This window comes from Parasteatoda tepidariorum, chromosome 3 (assembly GCF_043381705.1).
Source record: "Parasteatoda tepidariorum isolate YZ-2023 chromosome 3, CAS_Ptep_4.0, whole genome shotgun sequence".
In the NCBI taxonomy this organism is placed as follows: domain Eukaryota; kingdom Metazoa; phylum Arthropoda; class Arachnida; order Araneae; family Theridiidae; genus Parasteatoda; species Parasteatoda tepidariorum.
Window position 1 is genome coordinate 44,274,405 of NC_092206.1, and position 23,582 is coordinate 44,297,986.

At 25.6% G+C, this 23,582-nt stretch overlaps 1 protein-coding gene across 3 annotated transcripts in view; it reads left to right on the forward strand.

The window, feature by feature from the left end:
* Window positions 1–22,234, forward strand: part of LOC107445252 (Chromosome transmission fidelity 4) — a 35,826-nt gene extending 13,592 nt beyond the window's left edge. For 2 of the 3 annotated variants that reach the window (XM_016059604.3, XM_071178541.1), the window contains exons 9-26: window positions 647–728; window positions 810–851; window positions 2,179–2,272; window positions 2,449–2,639; window positions 4,732–4,916; window positions 5,951–6,035; window positions 7,280–7,445; window positions 7,846–7,963; window positions 8,101–8,209; window positions 8,922–8,983; window positions 9,343–9,457; window positions 12,406–12,534; window positions 12,932–13,179; window positions 16,352–16,458; window positions 16,551–16,630; window positions 17,666–17,788; window positions 19,876–20,070; window positions 21,729–22,234. In XM_016059604.3, coding sequence (XP_015915090.2) covers window positions 647–728; window positions 810–851; window positions 2,179–2,272; window positions 2,449–2,639; window positions 4,732–4,916; window positions 5,951–6,035; window positions 7,280–7,445; window positions 7,846–7,963; window positions 8,101–8,209; window positions 8,922–8,983; window positions 9,343–9,457; window positions 12,406–12,534; window positions 12,932–13,179; window positions 16,352–16,458; window positions 16,551–16,630; window positions 17,666–17,788; window positions 19,876–20,070; window positions 21,729–21,974 — 2,377 coding nt within the window. In that variant the 3' untranslated portion in view covers window positions 21,975–22,234. The remainder of the gene's footprint in view (window positions 1–646; window positions 729–809; window positions 852–2,178; window positions 2,273–2,448; window positions 2,640–4,731; window positions 4,917–5,950; window positions 6,036–7,279; window positions 7,446–7,845; window positions 7,964–8,100; window positions 8,210–8,921; window positions 8,984–9,342; window positions 9,458–12,405; window positions 12,535–12,931; window positions 13,180–16,351; window positions 16,459–16,550; window positions 16,631–17,665; window positions 17,789–19,875; window positions 20,071–21,728) is intronic. The other variant, XM_016059605.3, reaches the window with a different exon arrangement.
* The last annotated feature ends 1,348 nt before the right edge of the window (window positions 22,235–23,582 follow it).

The following is a 23,582-nucleotide window of genomic DNA, read 5'->3' on the forward strand; positions in this document are numbered from 1 at the left end:
AATATGTTGCTATTCGGCCGAATCATTATTCGGTACATCCCTAATTTTTATAACATAATCCATAGAACAGAAATAAAGTTGTTATTTTCAAACATGGTGAAACACAAGACATCCGTATACACTTTGCACTATTCCTAATTTTTATGCATATTAAAATAAAATTGTATGTTATAGCATCAAATAAAATGTTCTTGAAAAATTTCTAAATTTAAATTTTCTTAAACATAAGTTTTTCAATGCAGTATTATTTCTAGAAAAAAAATGCAGATGACTTTTTTTAATGTAAGAAAATTAGTTATAATCTAATAAAAATTAGTGTTTTGTATAATCACGAAAACATGAATAAGCAATGCAATTTTAAGATGTTAATTATAATTTTCTTGAATTAAAAATATTTCTTATTTAATGTTTTTTACTATGTGTATATGTGTATCTATACTTATATATGTGTATTTCAATTTCAAATTAACTTCAGAGTGTATCATATTTTAGAATTTTTTTTTAATATTTTTTTTTATATATATCAAAAGCCTATCTTTGATGTAATAAATTATTGTGCTTTTTCTATTTAATTTTTCATATTGTTGATAAAAATCCAAGGGTTTCTTCATTTCTAATGTTATTTTCTGTATTATTTTTTTTATAGAAAACCTCATGAGAATGAAGTAGCTGTTACTGCTCTTAAGTGGAATCCCTCTGGTCAAGACCTAGTGTTTTGTGATGTCGAAGTAAATGACTTTCTTTACACTATTAATTAAGTGTGACCATTAAATAATTAGTCTTTTATGTTTTCTTTTGATATTTTTTAGGGACAGATGGGTATTTACACTTGTCCATTGACATCTAGCCAGGTATGTACTGAAAACTTTACTCAATATTAAGCAAATGAAAGCTAAAGCAGTAATTATTTTTTTAAATTTACAGCTATTAATTTCAAACTTTTTACTTATTGTTTCATCACCTATTATCATATTCTGTCAAAAATGTTGATGCTAAAAATATTTATACATATCTTACCATTATTTTTCTTTATTTTTATAAATTTATTAGTTAACTATATTATAAATAGATTTAATATGCTATTTTATCAATAAATTTGAGAAATATTGTTTAAGCCTTTGCAAATTCTCTGAAAATGAAATTATTTTCTAGAACATTTGGTGCGGTCTTTTTATCCAATTATAAAATCAAATACTATATCTATAGTCCATTGTAAAAATTTAATATAATGGTTTTCACTTTTGAATATTTTTTTAATAAGATTCATGGAATAGCATAAACCTAACCAACATGTTTCACCAAGATAAATAGATAAATTCTAAAATATGAAAATATGTCCGAAAATACAATAATTGTTTTATTAAATAAAAACAAGATTTTAAAAGGCTTTTATAAAGAATTAATGGCATCGAACTATAGCAACTTAATCGCATATTTATGTAGCGTAATTTTGTAGTCCTAAATGGTAGTCTTACAATTGTTTGCATTGGTGTGTTGTACTAATATGAAATTTTTTTACTGAAAGAAGTATTTATACGTTTGATTATATTTCATTTAAAATTGTTTCTTTATTCATTATGTAATTTAAAAATTATTGATTTATTGTTTTGAAATTTTTTTAAATTGCTTAAATGTTTTGATTTCCTTATGTATTCCAGAAATTATAAATCCTTTTCTAAGCTGTCCTCTTTTTTTATAGCCTTTTAAAAAAAAACAGTAAATATTAATGAAAAGTAAAAATTAGTAACACTTACTTAATGAAAAAAAAATTTTTTTTTTTTAAATTATCCATAAATACAGATTAAAATCCCCTATTAGTTGGTAATTTTTTCAATGTCTGACATTTTTAATCTGTCATTTCTTTTATTTATTTTCTTATTTATCAACCTTTTTAACAATTTTATTAAAAAAGCTTTCCTTATTATATTATTTCTTTGAATTTTAGAAATATATAATTATTCACATATTTTATGATCATCCATGTTAGTATTATATTACACTTTTGAGCATAATAATGACAATGACATGCTTTCCTTTTAGTCATTAACGATCAGTGCAATGAGTGTTTTTTATTTCTAAGCAAACACAATTTTTATTAAAATGCATTTTTTTTTTTTTTGAATTTCTTTGCATGCATTTTTATAAACTCTTTTGAAATAATTTAAATATAAATCCTAGGAAATTACAGATGATGTTTCTCATGCATCTCATAGTATGCTGGATTCATTTGCTGCTGAAGACAATGACATTGAAGATGATAACAGTGAAAATGGTAAATCAAAATCAATTATACCTGCGCATAAATCTTTTTGCTATCTTTCATAGTATTTTCAATTGATAGTATTTTTTTTCTTCCGAATTCATGGTTAATTATTCAAAAGATGATTACAAATGTAAAGTTTTTTTTAGTCCAATATGTTTATTTGGTTTTTCTGTTTTTTATTTTAGCTTTTGATATTGGTGCAATCAAAGCTTCTTTAGATTCAAAAATCTTTAATGAAGAATCAGCAATGGAGACAGCGTCAGTTAAAAGTGAAATCATTGAGCCTAAAATACAAGTTGTAGAAGCTCCTAAAGCTCCTGTCCAAGCAGCTTTTCAGCCTAGTTCAACACCAATTAATTTAGAACATAGATTTATGGTACTATTGTTTAGAAAATGTTTTTTTCTTTCCTTACCTAGTTGCATATTGCTTTTTTGTAACATTTTTATTTTCTAAATATGTATCTTAAAACATTACTCCAGCTTTAATAATTTTTTCCCAAATTAAGAAATTGTATCAGAAAAATAGGTTATAAAAATATTTTTCCCCAGCAATTAGACATTTATAATGAAATACAAGTTAAAATCAGTTTGTTAAGATACTCTGAATTTATTGCTGTCTTCTATTTTCTCTTGGTAGAATATTATAAAGACACTTAATACTTATTATAAAGACAGTTAACACTAATTCTAATTTTTTTTTTTTTATTCTGAAAATTCTTGCAGATATTAAACTTATGAATTCCGGCACTAATGAAATTATACATGTTGTAATGTAATTATACATCATTTATAATCCATATACATAATGTAATTATACATCATTTAATTTTATGATTACACAGTACTTACTTGATTTTAGAAGTGTGATATTGTAATTTATATTGTGATATTGCAAGTTATCTTTCAATTAATTATCATATTTAGCTGCAAAAAACCAGCTCATTTAGATTCAGAGTCTTCTAATCTTGTTCCAGGAAGTGTTGATGGACTAGCTATATGCAGTTGTAAATGTGCTACAATGTTTATCAAAATTCGATAATCATCCATTTGCTAGCCCCTTATTGTTAAAACTAATATGAACAAGGGTATAGTGGGGCTGTAATGCTGTTTTTGAACTATAATTCAAATAAGCCCAATTTCCTTTATAAATCTTTATTTTTTTGCCTTCCCAAAAACCCGATTTCCCCCCAACCCTGAAACAAGTTTTTTCCCACTTATTACAAACTAAAGCCAATTGTGAGCATGACTTCAGTCACGTGAACTCTATAATCTTTAAGTCGAGGTCCAATCTCATTATTTCCCAACTGGAAAGCCTTATGTTCTCAAAGATTAATGGTCCACCATTAGAACACCTGGAACCAGATGATTAGTTAATTAGGGTACTATACTGGTTGACAACAGATAAACGCGACTGCCTAATAAATTGCACCGCATTGAACAATCTAATAGCTTGTAAATATCACATACACAGATGTAGACAGATATATTTATATATATATTTACAGGACTTTCTGTAATCACTGCCCTTAATATATACTACATAATAAAGTTATTTCAATCAAGCAAATCACTATTAAGAAAGGCTAGATTCAAAACATCAAAATAAATCTGATTAAATGATGAAACTTCAAAATGTTTCTTATAATCTTATTTCATCATTTCCCAATTTTATCAGACAAGTTTTGATCCTTTTAATTCATTTTACTTAATAGTGATACATTTTAAAAGCGTTTTTTTTTTTTTTTTTTCATTCTGAAGCATTAATTTGTGTGCACAAAAAAATTATAAATAGCAAATAAAAGAAACCAAGAAACGAAAAAAGAGAAAAACAATAGAATTGTGATGTGAATTTATGTTTAGAAGCATTCCAAAAATATTAGGAATTTTCTGAATTTGTATTACAATAATATGCATAGCCTATAAGATATTATCCTTTAACAGTGCACCGTTCTTACATTGATTTAAGAACATTGTATTTCAGCGATGGTAAAATTTTTAAGTTTTTCCTTCAACTCCTCCCCTTTTCTGAAGGCTTATGTACCAGGAAAAACATTTTTAAAACTACAACACTGGATACGAATAAAAAATGTCTCTTCAAGGTCATGTTATCGAACTGCTTTTTGTTAGGTTGTAGATATTTTTCAAGCATTTTGAAGTAATTTTCAAGAAATTAAAAAAAAAAAAAAAGATGGAAGGATTACTTCTGAGTTATGTTTGTGAAATAATTTAAAAAAGGGTGATGTAAATTGCATGATTATAAAATTTTATTTAATATGAAATTTTTTTTTTCAGTTTTTTTTTTTCCTTTGCAGTTTTTGTATCTTTTTGTATAACAATAAAGCCTGTTGAATTGTTCTTACCTAATTTACTAACATTTACTCATTCTTGTTATTTAAATATCATTTATCTTCTGGAACTATGTGTATTATTTCGAATTATTGATCATGAGACATTTGTTTTTAATATAGTTGTGGAACAATGTTGGTATTGTTCGTTGTTATAACACTGAGGAAGAAAATTCAATTGATGTGGAATTCCATGATGCAAGTGTGTATCATCCTCTACATTTAACCAATACTCGAAACCACACCTTAGCTGCTCTTTCATCTGAGGCCTTATTGTTAGGATGTCCTAAGCAAGATGAAAACACAAGGTGAATATCAACAAGTTTTAGTTCTGTCTAAAAGTTTGTCTTCTCTAATTAAATAATTTAAATTTATTTTGTATTCTCTTCTTATTATTTGGGAGAAGTTAAAAGGAATATAATTTAGTGATTTATATTTTTTTACAAGATTACTGTTAGTAATTTATGAAATAATTTACAAACTATTATAGCTTTTGTAACTAAACATAATTTACTCATCCATAAGAACTTGAAAGAAAAATGGAAGGAATCTTTTTTATATTTTTTATCTTCATCAATCAATTTAGAATAAAATTTTTTCTCTTTGTCAATTTATAATACCTGCATTTAACTTTTCCTTTCTCTTTTAAAGAATATTTTTAAAAATTTATGTTTAAAATATTTATGAAAACAACTTATTTTTAAATACATAAATTTTTAAATCTCTTAAAATAAAATATTGTCTGTATATTAAATTTCTATAAAAATATTTATACAGTGATGTTATCAACAGAACAAAGGAACAAAACAAATTCATTAACTTTCTGCAAGATAGTTACTTTTTCCCAATATTATTCTAAACAGTCTTAACTGTTAAAATTATTTCTTTTTTAAGCTATTCCAAGTTAAATCTAACTTGTTCTAAACTGGGCTTTTTTCATAGTTCTACTTAACTTACAAAAAGTAAATAGATAATTAAAATAAATTAATAATCAAAATAAATTAATAAATGTCTGCTGCAAAAGTCTGAAATTTATAATTTTGGTTAAGTTTACTTCATTGTTAAAGTAGCTGGGAAATATTTAGTTTCTAATTACAAGTATTATTAAAGCCATGTTCAAAATAGTTACATTTTAAGGTCAAAATAATGTCCATATTGTGATACAACAATTCCATATTGTGATTATTTATATATATATATTTCAGACTAAGTTAGTGTAGGAATAAGTTTATATTATTTAAAGGTATTTTATTATATATTTATTAACAATAATATCTACATTTTATGGTTGATTTTCAGTTCTTTTAATCTTTATTTTCATTTTTATTTTTAATCTTTTCAGTAGCAAATTGGAATGTCTGCATTTCAGTACTTGGGATTCTAATAAAGAATGGATAGTGGAAATGCCAGAGACTGAAGAAATAGAGGTTATAAAACTTTTTAATTTTTTTTATTTCCTTATTTTATATTTTACGGATAAAACGGAAGGCATGGAAAGTATATTTTCCTTTATCTTTACCCTATTTTGTTTTTTTAATTGAAAGAAAAATATAGTTTATTATGTCTTCACCGAGGATATCATTTAAGTTGTGACGACAATCAGTATAAATTTAAGAAAATAAAATTCTTTTGTTATTATACTTGGTAATATTCTTCTGGAACAAATCAAGTATGATTTTATTTTAACAAAAATTTATTTTTCTAATTTTGTTTAAGTGTTAGTAACTTGTACATTTATTTAGTAATCCTAGATGTTATTAATGTGTTTAACTCAGCATAAATTAATCTTCCTACCTTACTATTCATTTTATAATTGCGATTTTGAAAAAATTGAGATGTAATATGGTACCACATATTGCAATTGAAGGACATCTTGTGAAACACTGTTAATCCACAAGAAATTAGATAAATTATCTTTAAAGATCTCAAAACAATTTGTAATATTTAGTGTTATATTTTATTACTTTTTGGATTCTTTTGAAAACGGATTATAATCAACAGAAATGTTTTTTTTTAATAAAAAAATAACTTGTATAATGTTATTTTCTTTAAAAAAATAAGAAAAAAAAAGCTTGTTACGTTATTGATGGGAAAATTTTACAGTTTGCCATTTTTTCTCCAGATGAGCCTTACAACAGAGTAAATCTAAGTAATTAGGTCATGTGCTATGTTTTTAAATTGAAATTGCTTAGTGTAAAATAAAAATGAAATAATTTGATTTTTAAAAATAAACTTGACTTTCCAATTTTCTAATATCAAAATAAAAGTCAGAATGAAATATATTAATTATGCAAAATGAGACCTTACCAGTTGATGCCATTATTGGTCCTATTGCTGGTTTCTTACTAGTATGATACAAAATTACCATATAATTAATGACACTTTGAATGCTGTATATTGTAACTGATATGCATCCAAGTATGAAGTTTTTCTATAGCCATCCTATTTTATGGAAGCAAAGCATAAACATTAAAATTATAGATAGGATATGGAAATGAAACTGAGCGTGTTTGAAAAATGATGATACTTTTCATTTATTATTATTTTTTTTTTTACCAGTCTAAATGTATTCTACAAATTTATTTTAGTTCTGTTATCTATACTTAAATAAGCAAATTTTAGTTGTAGATTGCTAAAGCATTTGTATTTATGAAATTATGATATTTCACAGGCAATAACTCTAGGTGAAGGCTTTGCTGCTTGTGTTACTGATAAAAGATTTGTGCGCTTATTTTCAATCAGTGGAGTTCAATGTGAAGTATTTTCAATACCTGGTCCTGTTGTTTGTTGTGCTGCAAAAAGTAATCAACTTCTTATAGTTTATCACAAGGGAACTGGTAAATATTGTTTTTTAATTATTTAATCATTTAATTTTAATGAATTTTTTCAGTTTACCACTAAACACAGAACTTACTGCCATTCATCGAAAGAGGCTAAAAAAATGTAGATCAATATTCTCAAATTATGTAACTGTGTGAGCAGTCAGGAAACTTTTCACAGTGCTCTGCAATAATGTAAGGCGAAACATTTTAATTATATCATTGAGGAAAGATAAATTATAAAAAATGTAGAAAATAGTGTTTTACTTGGTAAGTAAGAAGAGAAAATTGTGAATCAAAAATCTCTGAGCTCTATTTTGCAAGACATATTTCTTTGCTAGTTAGTTATTATTTTTATTGAAAAGTTTATTTTAGGCCCATAAATTTTTTTAAATACAAATGAGGCAATTTTTTTCAGGTATTTCTGGAGATCAAAACTTAGGCATCATGATTGTGAAGGTTAATCTAGGAATTCAGTGCTCAATGAAAGAATGTTTCATTCCACTTAATTCTAAAGCATTTTTAAGTTGGCTTGGGTAATATGTCATAAATATCTTTGCACACCTTCTTACTATTTTCATTTTTAACTGAAAATTTTATTCGGAAATGTAATGCTTAGTTTTGAAATTAAATTCTATATTTTCTAAATTAATGTGCTTATTGGTTTTTCTAGTTTTTCAGATGAAGGTCATCCTTGTATTGTGGATACATCAGGTGTTATACAACTTTTAAATGTATCATGTGGGTCTAAATGGATTCCCATTGCTAACACAACTTTAAATGTAAGTAAACATAGTACACAAAATGTAAAATTATGAAATCTCAATAACTTTTGAACTAATAATCATAATGTGTTATACTAAGATGCTATCTTAATGGTTAATAATCTTAATGCTAAATTATTTTCTGGCTCCCCCCCCCCCCGACACACACATTATGAGAACCAAAAATCCAAATCTCAAAAAAAGATAGGTATATTGAGACTAAGCATGTTTTTCTGTCCTGGTCTCTCAAACCATGGAGATTGTATCATAGAATGAGAAATTTTATAATTATATCAAAATTTATTTAGCTTTTATTTTTTCCAGTGAAGTATTTGTTGTGTTTAAAAGTTTTTCCAAAGGCAAACTCAATATAATTTTTCTTTTTATTGATAATTTGTTTGATTGTATTGAGTTTCTAGTTTTATATTTAGCTTTCGATTTAATTTCATGATTCGCTTCCGGATTGTTTAAAAAAAATTTTAATCAACGAAATACTCATTTGTATAATGAACTAAGACCATGAAAGTATTACAAAAGAATATGTCTGTCTTTTGTTATTAAGTTGATATTTAATCACTTTGTACTTAATTAGTAGTATGTATTTAAGTAGACTGAAGCTATTGTTTCAATCTACTTGCTATGCTTATTGTTACATTTCTATTAAAAATGCTTTGTTCATTGTCTATTTTAAATAATAAACAAATTAGCAGGCTTCATTTTTTATTTTTAGATTAAGAACAAGTCTGATACATGTTTTGTGGTAGGATTATCAGAAATAAAACAAGAAGTAAGGTAATAGTTATCTTGATACTAAATTTTTTATCCATATTTGCTTGTGCAACTGCTATATCAAATTAGTCATCTGATTATTGATTAAGTCATATAGATGTTTACTATCTTTGCAAAATTTTAGATTCGTATTTGTAAATTTTTAACAAACTTCTAAGGATATATTAAATTTTTTAAAATGAATGAATGCAATTTTTGTTATAAATGGATACATAACAACACTATTAGCTACTATTTTAATTAATACTAATAACTGTATATCAATAATCTAAATTTTATTTCTTCTGTATATCAATTATATGAATTTCATTTTTTAATCTCTTTTTGTAATATGTTATACAAGTTTATAATTAATATTCTAGATATATTCTGTGTAAAGGATCTCGGTATCCTGCTCTTTTACCTAGACCTACCATTTCTGTATTATCGTTCATTTTGCCTTTTTGTGAAATGTCTTCAGATAAAGGGAAACTTGAAGTAAGTTTTACATACTTTTGAAGGCTATTATTTTTATTTTAATATTATAATACATTGCCATATTTTTTGTTGCATTGGTCGACATTATCAATCCCTGAAATTTATAATAAGAAGTCTACTTGTTCTCTTATCAGTAAAATAGGAAATCAACTTTAAAATTCAAATAGGATGTTGACATGTGCTCCTATTCACTGCATTAATCCAGAGTTTGTAATTAACTGCAGCTGAATGAAAAAGAGGTTTTGTAATTCAAAATCAAACATTTAAGAAAAAAAACAGGGTGCATAGTGTTTTTAAAAAGTGCTTTAAGGTGCTTATTTTCGTTTTTTGAAAGCCCTTAAAGTTGCCTTTTTCTTTTGGTGTTTTTAAAAAGTGCTTAATTTTCCCTTTTCTAAAATGATATTTTTCCTTTACCATGTTAATTTTCGCTACGAATTGTGCGGAAAGACATTGTTCAATTCAACGTTTTCACAATTAATTCAACTTCAATCTATTTCGGCGCATCGTCAGTCTGTAGCGTAGGAAAACGCCATTCAATTTACATGATTCAAAAATTTTGATATTGTCAAAAACAATGCCAAAGGGTTTTATTTATTAAAATTTTTTTTGACATGACGATTAAAACTAGATGAAACCGTCAATTGTCAAAAACTTTCCAACCCTATCTAATTAAATATTTTTTTAAGTGTTTAAAAATATTATTTGAGTGCTTGAAAAGTGCTTAAAAGGTGCTTACTTTTTGGTGAATAATTTGGCTACGCACCCTGAAAAAAACTTTGAATTGAGCATTTAGATCAACTTCTCCCAATTTTTTTATTAATCTTCTTTCAACGGATTCTTAGGTTCATAGGTTAAGATTGAGCATTTGCCTATAAAAGATTTTAAAAACACTTTATAGAAGGAATGAATTTTTTTTGTTATTAATAATCTTAACTTATTTTTTTATGTGTGATAATTAAATTCAAGGTCATGGAGCTGTATCTAGTCTAGTTATAAATGTGTTTTTGTTGTAATGTATGTTTGTAGCTAAAATTTATAAAATAAGCAGAATTATGGCTTTTTTTAAAAATTAGAAACTCAAACTTTTGTGTAAGTTGAAATTTGTTATTACAGAGACATATTTCTTTATTAACAAATTTGGTAATTTTATTTTCATTTGCAAAGTGCGATGGGAAATAATAAGAGTTTCATAAATGCATATTTTCATAATTTATTCAATAAAATTGTTATTCGAAAAATTATATTTATTAAAATTATAATTATTATCTATTCCTTTTGCTATTGTATTTTACTTTAAATAATTTCATATGGGCAATCGAAACAATAAATAAATAATGGATTGTTAATTGGATCTAACTATAATTAAGCATTTCAAAGGTTACTGGAAAACAAATGTCCTAACTCTCAGAATCTCTTTACTCTTAACAACATTTCAAAATCACTGATTTAGATTACCTTTCCAGATTTCTTTGAAATTGACCTTTTTTCATACTAAATAGTGTCAGTTTTGTCATGAATTTCAAACATGTTGTTTAAGAGTAGAAAAAAAAAGTGCATATAAATTAAAATTCCAAATATTAATACAGTTTTTAAAATTTTAGTCTAACTTCTAACTAGTGAAGAAAATTTTAAATTAATATTTCTTAGTTAAGTATTGAAACAATAATTCTAGAGTATCCTGAACAATAATCCTGAAGCTATTCCAGTTTTATGATGGAAGAATAATTATTGTAGTAGTGGTAATATTCTATTGTACGTATGCGATTTGTGAAGCGACATTATTCCATAGATAAATCGGATTGTTTTGTTTATTTTGAATTAAAAGGTGGCTGAATTGTTCCTGAGGTACAGTTTAGGAGCATGGGATTAGATCCATAAGTGGTGATCTATGGAGCATAAAACAGCCAAAAACAAAGCTGAACTCTTGTTGTCATTATTAAATTTTAAATAATTTGGCTATAACTTAATCACTAAAAAGACCTTGATAATTAATATAACCCTGCAACTGAAACATTTTTGTGGTAAGAGAAATAAAGTAACTTAAGGAATAGAGTTAAAAATAGATTTGTATGTTCGATTTAGTCGCTGCAGTGAATTAAAATTGTTATGCATTTGTATTGAATTAGAAAGATAGTGGTTACATTGATTGCTAAGTAGATATTTTTATTTGCTTTTTATATAATGTAATAAAATTTAATAATTGGTTTAATTCAATTAGAATTAGATGAAGAATGATTAAAAAAAATTAAATTGAAGAAATTAACGAAATTTTAAAACCTAGTAAATGTGTAATACCTATTATAGGACTTTGTATGCTTTATCTGTTAAATTGTAACTGCAATATAAAATGGTTGTATTTATAAACCTAATCTCTGTTTGGAGATTCCTTCATCCATTTAAAATTTTACTCTTCAAAAATTAATAGAAAAGTGACGCAACGACGGTTAAGCACCTACTTTCATTTCAGGTCTCTTATCCTTCAATACCTTTTAATTTTGACTAGAGTTAGATATAGCTGATAGTACCTGCGTTAATTCCTTTTTCAAACTAACTTCTTCACCATGAGAAGGCTTTCATCCACAACAAATTTCATATAAATGTTGCTGTGTGTAGTTGGCTGTAACTCATGATTCTCAGCTCTATTATTATTTTAATATTTTTTTTTAAGTAGGAAAGTTTTATAATATACTAATTAGTGTATTATGCAAATTTTGAGATTGCTTACTGATTCTAAGTAGTTGTTACAAAAATACATAATATGGAATAAATGTATTAAATTGAAATGTATTAAATAATCTTTTTCTGTATCTAGTGATTTGTTTTATCCTTATAATTCAATTCATAGTAGCATTCATTTAACAAATCATCAACTTTTTGTTATTATTCTGTTAGTGAAAATGCCATCTTTGGAACAAAATGTTGCAATATTTGTCTATTTTTGATTTTAGGAAGAAAATCAAAGATATGCTTTAGCTCATAGGTGTCTAGATTCCTTATTAAAAGAAGGTTATGAGGTTGATTCTGAATTCCAAAGTGTTGAGAAGAAGTGGATGGATGCTTTATTAAAATTGTTTGCCGTGAGTATCGTTTGTTTATTTTAAATCAATTCACAAACTTAAAATCTCCCCTTTTGTGAAAATCATGTCAGTGCCTATTAAAAATTACTTCATTCTCATGCATAGATATTTGTAAGTTATTCATTTCAAATGTACAAATTTTTTTTAAATCAAAACTGGCCAGGTAAAACATATATGAATACCATAATATTGAGGCATAATATTTAAAAGAAAAATTTTGACTGCGTTTGTGTAATCTTTTATATTTTCACATAATACTATAATTTTTGCACATATTATTGATATATATATTATTGATTATTATGATGAATTATTGATATATATATTATTGATAAATATGCATATTGATATATATGAAGGAATATGATCATGACACTAACCTGCTACATGTTTATAGTTAGCCACAAGATCTGATCGTGAATACAGAGCACTGGATGTTGCCGAGTTGATGCCTAATCCTGCTGTGATCCAAGGAGCTATTCGATATGCCACTCAAAGACACCGTATTGCTCTTGCTGAGAGGTTGGGTGAAGTAATGAATAAAAAGTTAAATCAAGAGGATGAAACTATTGAGGAGGAATTAGATTTATTACCTTCCGAAGAATTTTCAGAATCACTTATTGCTGATAAGTCTGCGATGGAAAAGTAAATATGAGATCTTTTTGTTGCATTTTCACCTTTTTTGCTAATATTTGTTGTTTCACTATGCTCTTTTGTATTAATAGCATTTTTCATACGTTTAACCTGTATAAAAAATGATACTAATAGCATCTTGTGTTTATTAATAAACTGAGAAGTGTTTTACGTATAGTTCTAGTTGTAATTAAATTCTAGTCTTATTATTTATTTTGTTGCAAAGTAAATACATTTCCTAGTCCCTATGGAATTAGGACAACTTGGAATTGTCAAGAGATTTGATTTTGAGAGAAAATTTCAGTGAGTTAGCTGTTTACCAAATCTTGCAGCCAACTGCAAAAATAATCTTAAAATTTGTGGTAACAATGAATAGTTTATGCTGTTTAAAGTAAGAATGTCTTAATATCTATTACTGTTACTCAATGTAAAAATTCCAGTGCAACATTGTTAAATTTCTTCGATTTATTAAAAATTGAACATTAATTTTAACAGAACACCTTTTATTATACTATTTCCTTTTTAACTATTTCCTAGTTTTAATTTTTTTCTTCTTAAATATACACTATTTCCCGTTCATTTATACTTCTTTATTTGTTGGTAATAATTGTTTTTAAAAATTTAGCTTTCTATTTAAATTTGTTTAAATACTTTATCACAAGCAAGTTATATAATAGCTTTATTGATCATTCAAATATTATGTCAGCATATTTTTAGCTATTTTTGACTCCCTCTCCTCCCTTATCAGCAAAAATTAACAAAAGACAAATATCATCATACTTAAGAAAATCTCGATTGTTTCTCACTTTGACTTTTATTGTATTACTCTAATTTTAGGATTAAATTCAAATAAACTTTGCATAAAGCAAAATTCATGTTTTTATTCATTTTGTAAAATTTTTATGTCGAATATTTCTTAGAAATCTTCTGTGTTTTCCTTCAAAAAATGGTCATAACTCTATTATGGTCAAAACTCTTTTGACATAAATTCTTCAAAATAATTTTTTCCACTTTTTTTTTATCTGAATTTATTTCCAAATTTGAAACTCTTCCAATTGTGATTTTTTGCTACATTTTTTCTTTGAATTTGATGGAAAATTTTGTAAATAAGGAGGCCTATTGCTTTATGAAGGATTGCTCATACTAGAAGGGTCTGTCATTAAGAAGGATCTGTCATTGTCAGCAAAAATGAATAAATTGCAAAACCCAGTTAGGTCCTTACATAATTGATTGAATGATTATGATTGAATTGACTCTATTAATAAACTGTATTATATTAAGTTTTTCCCCTTTTCTTTTGTATTTGCTATCAACATGTTAATTATTCATCTAATTATGTTTGTTTCTTCCAAATTGTAGGTTTTATTGCTTCTTGAGTTAAGAAAAAGTTATGTTTTTGATAAAATATTGTTGTACATAGCAAAAATGTCAGAAATTTTGTTGATATTTTTCTGAAAAAGTTAAAGTATTTTATTTCTGAAATCGAATGTAAATCCTGTTTATAGTTTTCCAAGCAGTAACTTTTAGGTTTAAGTTTACAAAATTTTATTTAAGTTACTAAGTTTTTTTTAGATTGGGAGATGTTCTGTGATCACAAATCTGTAATTCTCAAAGAGTTTATTTTCAGATTTATTATCCTGGGATAACCTTGGAACCATTCTTCAATTTTTTGTTTTGTTCTCTTGCTCTTTACCCTTTTGTTTTTGTACTGAGCTATTTCAACACCATTTGATTTGGTTATGATTTCTTGAGTATATCCATAAGTGTAGAAAAGAAAAAAATGTCAAAATTATTGTTCATTCCGAATAATTAAACCTAAAGTTATCTTTGCTTCTCAGTAGATTTATCTTATTGAAGAAAACACTTAATTCCATGTTCCCAAGATGCATTTAGGATTTTTCTTCTATTTTGTTAGCTTTATTTTTTTGCTTTTGGATCAAATGCAGTTTCTTACATTGTTTCTTTTTATTACTGTTTTATTCTTTTTTACATAATGTTATAGATTTTTAATTTTTAATTTGGTGCAGTAAAACCCTTGTCTGTTTAAAATGCCATTAAACTCCATATTCAATTCTGATATTAAATTTGCTCTGATATAATATGCTAATATTGTTCTGATGTCAAAATTGTTTTTCTGAGGACAAGACTAAATCGAAATTTTACTTTTGGGTATTCTGGTTAAATACTGGAAATTTGAAAGCGGGTTTTCTTATACATCACTGAAACTTACTGTTGTGACAGGAAATAGTTAATCAAAATTATAAAGTTTATTAAAATGAAAAAAAGAAGAAAAAAAGGATTCAGTGAGATATCAAATATAGAGAGTAGAAGAAACTAAGGTGTGTAAAAATTGTAAAGTAAAATAAAAGTTGATTTAAAGGGAAAATAATTCATTGTATATTATATTAAAAATTCGAGTGTTAATGCTAAGTTATGTACAGAAATTATAGATATTAAATGATTAAAATGCTGCATTTTGGTATTAAGTGTGAAACAGACTTTCACGAGACAAAAATATTCCATGATTTAGATGTATATTTTCAGTCTTTTCTCTCTTTATTTTTGTTATGCTTTTGTCAAGTTTAAAATTTATTTTTTTGAACCATTTGGTAAAACAATTTAAAATTGAAAGGAAACACACAGCATGGTCAACTCAATAAATTTTTTTAAAATTTTTAATACTTTCCAAAGTTATAATAGGTAATTAATCTTAACTCAAATTTTTTAATTTACATTTATTTATTTATTTGAATATGAAAAGGCATGAGCAATTCCCTCCCCCCCCTATAATATGTAATTGTTTAAAATGCCCTTTTGCAATATTGATTTATAGTCCAGTCAAGTGTTACATAAATTTAAAGTAACTTATTTTAAAATCATTAAGAAGCTATTTTTCAGAAAGTTCTACTTGCCTGTTATTAGTTTGCAGTTTTTAATGTTTGTATTATTTATTTGAATTTTTTAATCCAACTGAAATTTTATCAACCAACATTAATTATGTAACTAAGTTCAAACAATTAAATTAGTGCATTTATTTCTGTATTATTATACTAATCCTGCCATTTAATAAAAGTTATTCAGTTTTTAAAAATTCTAACAATAAACCTTTCAGCTATGTTTAGTTTTCGTAGGCAATAGCTAAATGCATTTTGTTTTTAAATTGAAATTTTTCATATATTTTCAGTTTTAATAACTCTATTGCTAAAGAGGATTCAGTTTTGAAACCAAAATCATTGTCCCGAATAAAAAATCAAATTGAAAAAAATAGTGAAAGTTTCGAAGACACTGTTGGTAAGATTTAAAAATTTATAACCTAATACTTTACTGCTGCCATGAAACCGAATAAATTCATAAAAAGGTATTTAAATATATATATTTTACAGATATTACTGCTAATGCATCAATACCCAGCAACAACCTGTTTATTGCCTCTAAGTCTTCTCCTTCATCTAATCCCTTTAAGGTTAGTTAATACTTGTTTTACCTTTTATAGTGATTGAGTAAGATATAGAGTGATGATTGCAAAACTCTTAAAAATAGTTGCTTTGTTTTTAGTTCAAGTGTAAATTAAATGTTAAAACTTCTTTGAATGCTTTCATCGCGCCAATGACTCGCTTTTGTTCCAATCTGCTCTTAGAGTTCTCCTGCAGCACTAAAATTGAAACAAAACTCAAAGTCCTTTATAACTTGTTTATTTTACTTTAAATAATGATAATCAATTGCAATCAATAACCACATTCACTAATGCACATTCACAATGCGATTATTCGTGGAAAACCAAGTTATTTCGTTCGTAATGATGAGAGAATTAATTTGGCCACTGTGCTTTGTTTGAAGTTTTTTTTAAAGAAAAGTTAAATTCGAATTTACTTTTTTCTTTTTCGTTAAAATCTTTCTTATTATTTATTTTCTTTATTCTAATGGAAGTCTGAAATATGATTATTTAAAATCAAAAAATTAATGTTACTTCTCTTTAGTTATTGATGTTTAAAGGATTTTATTGGTTAGTTAGGTAATATAAATTTCCAAAGCAAGTTTTTTTAAATTTTAACCACTTGTACTTTGAAAGTTTATTGTAGTGCTGCAGAATGGAAGTTATAAATTATTTACAAACTAAATAGTTATGTTTTATTCTTATTATTATTAAAGAATGATAATTTTAATAATTAGTTTTTTTTATTCTTTTAATGATTTTTTTAAAAATCTCAATGGAAGCACAATATCTTGTAAAAGCCTTCCAGTTATAAGAGGCTTCATCCTAGGCTGAACTTTTACTCCTCGAAAAGCATTGTTTCTGAAAGTATGCTAATGGCAATTGTAATATGTTTCGTCTACATTAAAATTTTTACAGAAGGAAAAATAAAAAAAATCTTTTTTAGTTAGGTTTATCATTTTTCATGTTGGTATATTTATTTGTTTACTTTTATGTTTCTGTAACTTAGTTTATTTATAACAATAATGGTAAGAGTTTTAAAAATTCTGAATATTTTATTTGCAGAGTAACTCTAAATCACAAGCGAAAAAAGAAGAGAACAGTAATTTGAATGGTATTGATGATCTTCTAAATAATAGTATGAAAAGTGTCACTTCAAAGTCTTCTAACTCGACCCTTGAGGAAAAGGTAATTCGTATTCACCTTTAAAAATATTGTGAAAAAATCTTCATTCATCAGACATTTTTTCCATAAATTTATTTAAATTAGATTTCTAAGGACCAAACTGAGAAAATAGCTTGCTATAGTGATGTACTGTGGAACCCTGTTTTTATGTTGTCCGTTTGTATGTTATCCCGCTTCCTACATCATTTTCTGCTGATCTGTTAAAATCTCCTATGCCAGAATTTTTTAGAATTGTCCACGACAAAACTCTTGAGCAATAATATCTTTCTGCAAGATACTTTTATAAATAAGAAGCATATATGTTACTAATTCAAAATAATAAAAGAGCTGTGTTTGCAAAACAAAACTATATAATTTTTTGTAATTAAACATGTAATAATTTTTCATTCTAATATTATGGTTGATATTCTTGCATTTTGTTGGGGGAGGGGGATGGAGAATGCACTAGTTATTTTCTTCCTCTCATTTTGTAAATAATCATCACAATAAAAAAATAAAAATCAAGATATCCGTAGTATTAATTGCTGGGAAAAAAAAATTGATGACGAAATCACCCGAATCGGACTCCTCAACAAGGAATTACTTAATTGGGTGTTTCGTTTCAAGATTGAGCTGTTGTTTTAAACGAACAATAAAATAACGGATTTAAAATATATGGAGAAATCAATAGCAGTAACAGTCAAAAAATCGATATAATCATGGCTTTAAAAAGTAAATACTCAAATGCATTATTCAAATTTCCCATATTGTTTGAAATATATCAGAATATTTAAAAATTATGTGAAAATCAGAATCAATAATTGCCAAAAATACAATCAAAACATATCGATGTACGATACTATCAGCGTGAATTGAGCGCTCAAAAAAGTTATTATCTTAAAGTATGACTCAAATTTTATGTGTAAATTTCTGTAGAAAAGAAATCTTTCTGCAAGAACTCTGTAACGTTCTGTGACATGTCGTTGTGTCGCTGTGATTCTGCCACGAGGCCTATGCCAATAATGTTACATTATTCCAAGTTTTATGTTACCCTTTTTAAGAAAATGCATTTTTAATGCTTGTCTGGCGAAGAGCATAAAATCAGGGTTTCACTGTACATAATTTTCTAATGCATTTTAATAAAAACATATATATTAAACATTTCAAGCAGTTGTTAAGATCAAGTCATAAAATGATACTCTTACGTTTTTTTTCCCATTTCAATTTCAATTTTTTATTCTTTTTCATGCACGGAGATACAGTTAAACTTATTTAATTAAAATGAGCATGAGTAGAAGTATTTCTTTAATAAATAACAAACTTTTTCTTATGAATTTTAATATTTTGAAATTTAATATTTATCTAATTTGAAGAATATAGAATTGTTTAAGACTTAAGTATGGTTGAATTAATTAAAGTAAATGTTTCATATTTATTTTTGTAATATTGTTGTCTTGTTTTACTAAATACTTGCTAATAATTCTTATAAATGTTTCTCCAAATATAAAATGACCTTATTAATTTTCCCCAAAATATATTTCTTTATGAAGAGTAATAACAAATAATACTTTAAAAATAAATTTGAAATTATTTAAACAATTTTAAATTTTTTTTGAATAAATGTTTAGTTTAAGTATTTATTTATTTTGCCCAACATATATGTAATTAATGAAAACAAAATTAAGAGTTGTTAACTATAATGCTTGTTAACTATATTTCTTCAATTAGTACTAATTCCTTCTTTCAATATTAATTAAATTAGAGTAATTTCAAATTCTATTTTTATTTTGTGCAGTTGAATTTAGAAGCTCTTATTACTAGTGATATAAAGAACAGTCTTTATGTTTCTGAAGGATCTAAAATATCACCAGAGAAATAAAGAACAATCTTTATAAAAAATCATATAAATTCAAAGAAAAAAAATTAAAACTTTTTATGACTGTAATATTAGTTAACTGTAATTAAAATTGTTAAGAGACTACATCACTTTAATGGAATTTTTATTCTTTTCGACAGTATTGAGTTAGAGTAATTTTAAATTATGTTTTCACTGAATGCATTTAATTTTTTTAAATTTCATTCCATCATTTATTTATTCTCTGTTTACACAGCCCAAAAAATCAAGATTTGACATCACTAAAAAAGCATCACCAAATAATGCAGAAAAAAAGAAAACTGGTTTTAATCTATATTTTGAAGAAAATGTTGATGAAATTAAAGCTTCTGAAGCTCCAGATATAAGTGAAAAAGAAATTGTTCAAATTGCTATGAAGCTTTATAGAGCATTGCCTCAGTCTGAGAAGCAGGTAAAAAAAAAAAAATTATTATCGAAAATTTTAAGAAATCGAACTTTTATCATGTACAATATTTATTTTTTAAGATAATATTCAACCTTATCATGTCTACTCTTTTATTTATTATATAGCTTTTTAAAACTAATAGAACAGAAATAACATGTTCTTTAATCAAATATACAAGCATTTGATTAGTTTTTCCATCATTGATTTACTAAGAATTAATTACTTTAGTGGTTCAAAGTACTAGCGAACCATTTCTAACTAATTTAAGTTTTGTTGAAACAGGATCTTTAAACTGATCTGAATAAATTCAGTTTTATTTAAAAGTGAACCACCTGTTCTTAGAAAAATCATTTTCTCTGCAACATGTTTTTAAGTTAAAATAAATGTGCTGGAAGCTCCGAATTTGATTTCTACAACGTTGCACTAAAACACATTGTAATTGAGTTTAATCGAGCTGACTTCTTGGTATTCCACAAAGCATTTGTCCTTCAAAATGAAATTGCCGGACTGTAGATCTTACAGAAATCACTGAGGCATATATTGACTGCGACACACATATTGACATTTACTAAATACTTTAATATCTGATTTAATGCATACTACTGTTGATAGTGTTGAAGAGGATGATGATGTTTAAGAAATATGGGAGGGTATACCCCACAGCTGATCAAGAGCTTTAAAGCATAAGAACTTGGAATTAATATTTATTTGCGAAAGCGAATTTGCAAAATTTGTCAGCATTAAGTATTTTTTTTTTTGAAATTTTATTTTTAATAAAAAAAAGAAAAGTGTAGATAACATATTTTTTTAATAATTCATCTCATATCTGTTGTGTGTGTATATATATATATATATTNTATATATATATATATATTTGTACTCAAAATGTTTTGCATTAATTTCCCCATCACCAACAATGATTTTATTTTTTGTTGAAGTTAATGATGTATGTTATCGCACTTCAAAGTCGAAACATTTCAAAAGTTGATTTTTTTTCCTAATTTCTTTTCGAAATGATTTTTTGGAAAATTAGTATACAAGCACCAATTAAATACAAGATTTAAAAAATCAAGATTACACTTTCTTGGTATTAGTGTGAAATATTTATATAGCTATGAAGCTGCTATAAAAATTGATTTTGCATCCTTCATTCTATATTGGGAAGACTTTGCTGTACTGTTGTTATAAAAAGCTGTATGTTGTTATAATTCCTCTGCAATTATAAAAAGTTACCAGTTTGAAATTATTTACCAGTAATTTCAACCTTTAGCTATGTTTCTTATATAAACTCTCAAGCTCTTATAACATCTGGCTTTAGAAGGAGAATAAAGCTCTAAGGAAGATGATAGTAGAGCATTATTATTATATATATATTTTTTATTTTGCTAGTTCAAATTTAAAAAAATACATAACTTTTCTTTCTACATATATTGGTATATTTTTCATTTCCTCCATTTATCTAAAAATAAATAGGAAATCGCTATTGCTAAATTAAATTAATATCAATCTTAAGTACACATTCTTTTTTTAAAAATCTTTCGATTTAAAATATTATTTGTTAAAATTATAATAATTATTTTACTATTTTAACTTAGGTTTGTATTATTTTTTAGAATAATTTTACAATATTGGTTTAATATTTGCCCAATTGTCTTAAATTTTAGAAATACATGAAGCCTTCTACAGCAAGTAAATCTACTAGTGAACAAAGTAATATTAGTGCTGAAACTAAAGAAAATTTTTCCAAGATTCAAAACGTTGATAAAGACTCTGCACCAAAAAGGAAAGAATCCTCTCTAGAATCTGAAGATACACCAAAATCTAAAAAGGTTAAAACTAATTCATCCAAACCTGCAGATTCAACATTGAGAAAATTAACACAATATGCCTTTACAAAAACTCAAAAATGACTTATGGGTCTTTAATTATATTTAGCTATTTATTTTTATATTCATGAATATTTATTGTTCTCTGCCGAAAATGATTTAATGAATCTAAGATTTTGAAATTTTTTAAATATTAATGTGGTTGCAAGGAATTAAGTATGTAAATAAACAATAAGTATGTTAGAAATTGTAATTTTTTTTAACATTTATTTCTGAACTATGATGTCTATTTGTATATTTTTCTGTTTTTGTTAAATAAATGTAGAATCATTATCATAATTTTATCATGCGTGTGTGTGTGTTTATTTTATGATAAAATTTTAAAAAAGTCTTTCAGTTTTCTCTTATTTACATCTCACTTAAAATGGAGAAAATAGTTTTTTTTCTTCAACTTCAATTTGTTTGAAACAATTGGATTAGTAATAAATGCTTTTGCCTCCTTTTTCAATGACACTGATTGATTTAATTCTCTTGTTTATCCTTAAATCTGCTTAGAGTACTTGTAATGAAGTTTTAAATCTGTGTGTTATAATAGGTCAAGAAGTATTAAACTTCTATTAATAAGAAATTTGATTCTTCAATTGTATTCAAGTAGAAAAATAATACACAAGTTGCTGTTTTCAAAACACTAAATTAGTTTTAATTGTTAAAATTTCCTTTGATATCCTTATATTATTAAAGCATAAATATTTTTGAATCTAAATTTTGTTTAAGAGAAATTCAGGTTTGTTTATAGATCTGTTACAAATTATTTTATTGTAAAAATGGATCCCTCACTATATTTTTCATTTTAAAAATTGACTGTTTGTCAAAAAGTTTCCTTTGATTCAATAATGGAGCTGATCATTTTATTTTTCAGCACTCTGCATGTTTTAGGGGAAGGGGATGATTTGTTAAGTAACATTTAACTTATTTAAATCAAAAAAGAGAAACCTTTCTACTGCTCTGTTTATTCTTTATTTATTATTAAAAAGCTGTTGAGGGAAAAGTTCAAAATAAATAAAATAAAATTATATTAATTTAGTAGTGTTAGACAAAATCCAACAGTGTTTCTGATATTCGTTTAGAAATATTTTGGCGAACTATGCTCAACAGTTACTTTGGTTGTAACTAAATACAAAAAAAGTGAATCTAAATTTTAAATTACATTTTTCTTACACAAGTACAAAAAAAGTAGCAATATTTCACTGTATTAAGACTGTTTTTGTTTCAGAAAAGAACAATCAAGATTTTTTTAGAAGAATTTTTTATCTGACATAACAAATTACATTTTTTTAACGGGTGATAATGAATTTGCAGTAAGATGTAGTATAATAGGTGAGGTATAGCTGTATAGTACAGTCTTATATTAGACTACAATATCAGAAAACAGATCTAAATAAAGCAGGTCAACTTTATAGCCCAAAACTATACATGAGTAAAACTTAAACAATGAAAGTGTCACAGAAACAGACACTTGCCATATAATAAAGCACCTTCTTCAGTTTTAAAACGAAAAAGGAAAGAGATTAACACAGAAATATACAAGCGCTATTACGAATCAGTTACAAGGAAAAAAGGGGAACATAGGGTAAGTAAATAAGAGAGTCAATAAAGGGTGGGAGATATTAACAGGGTTCTTCTGATCAATTT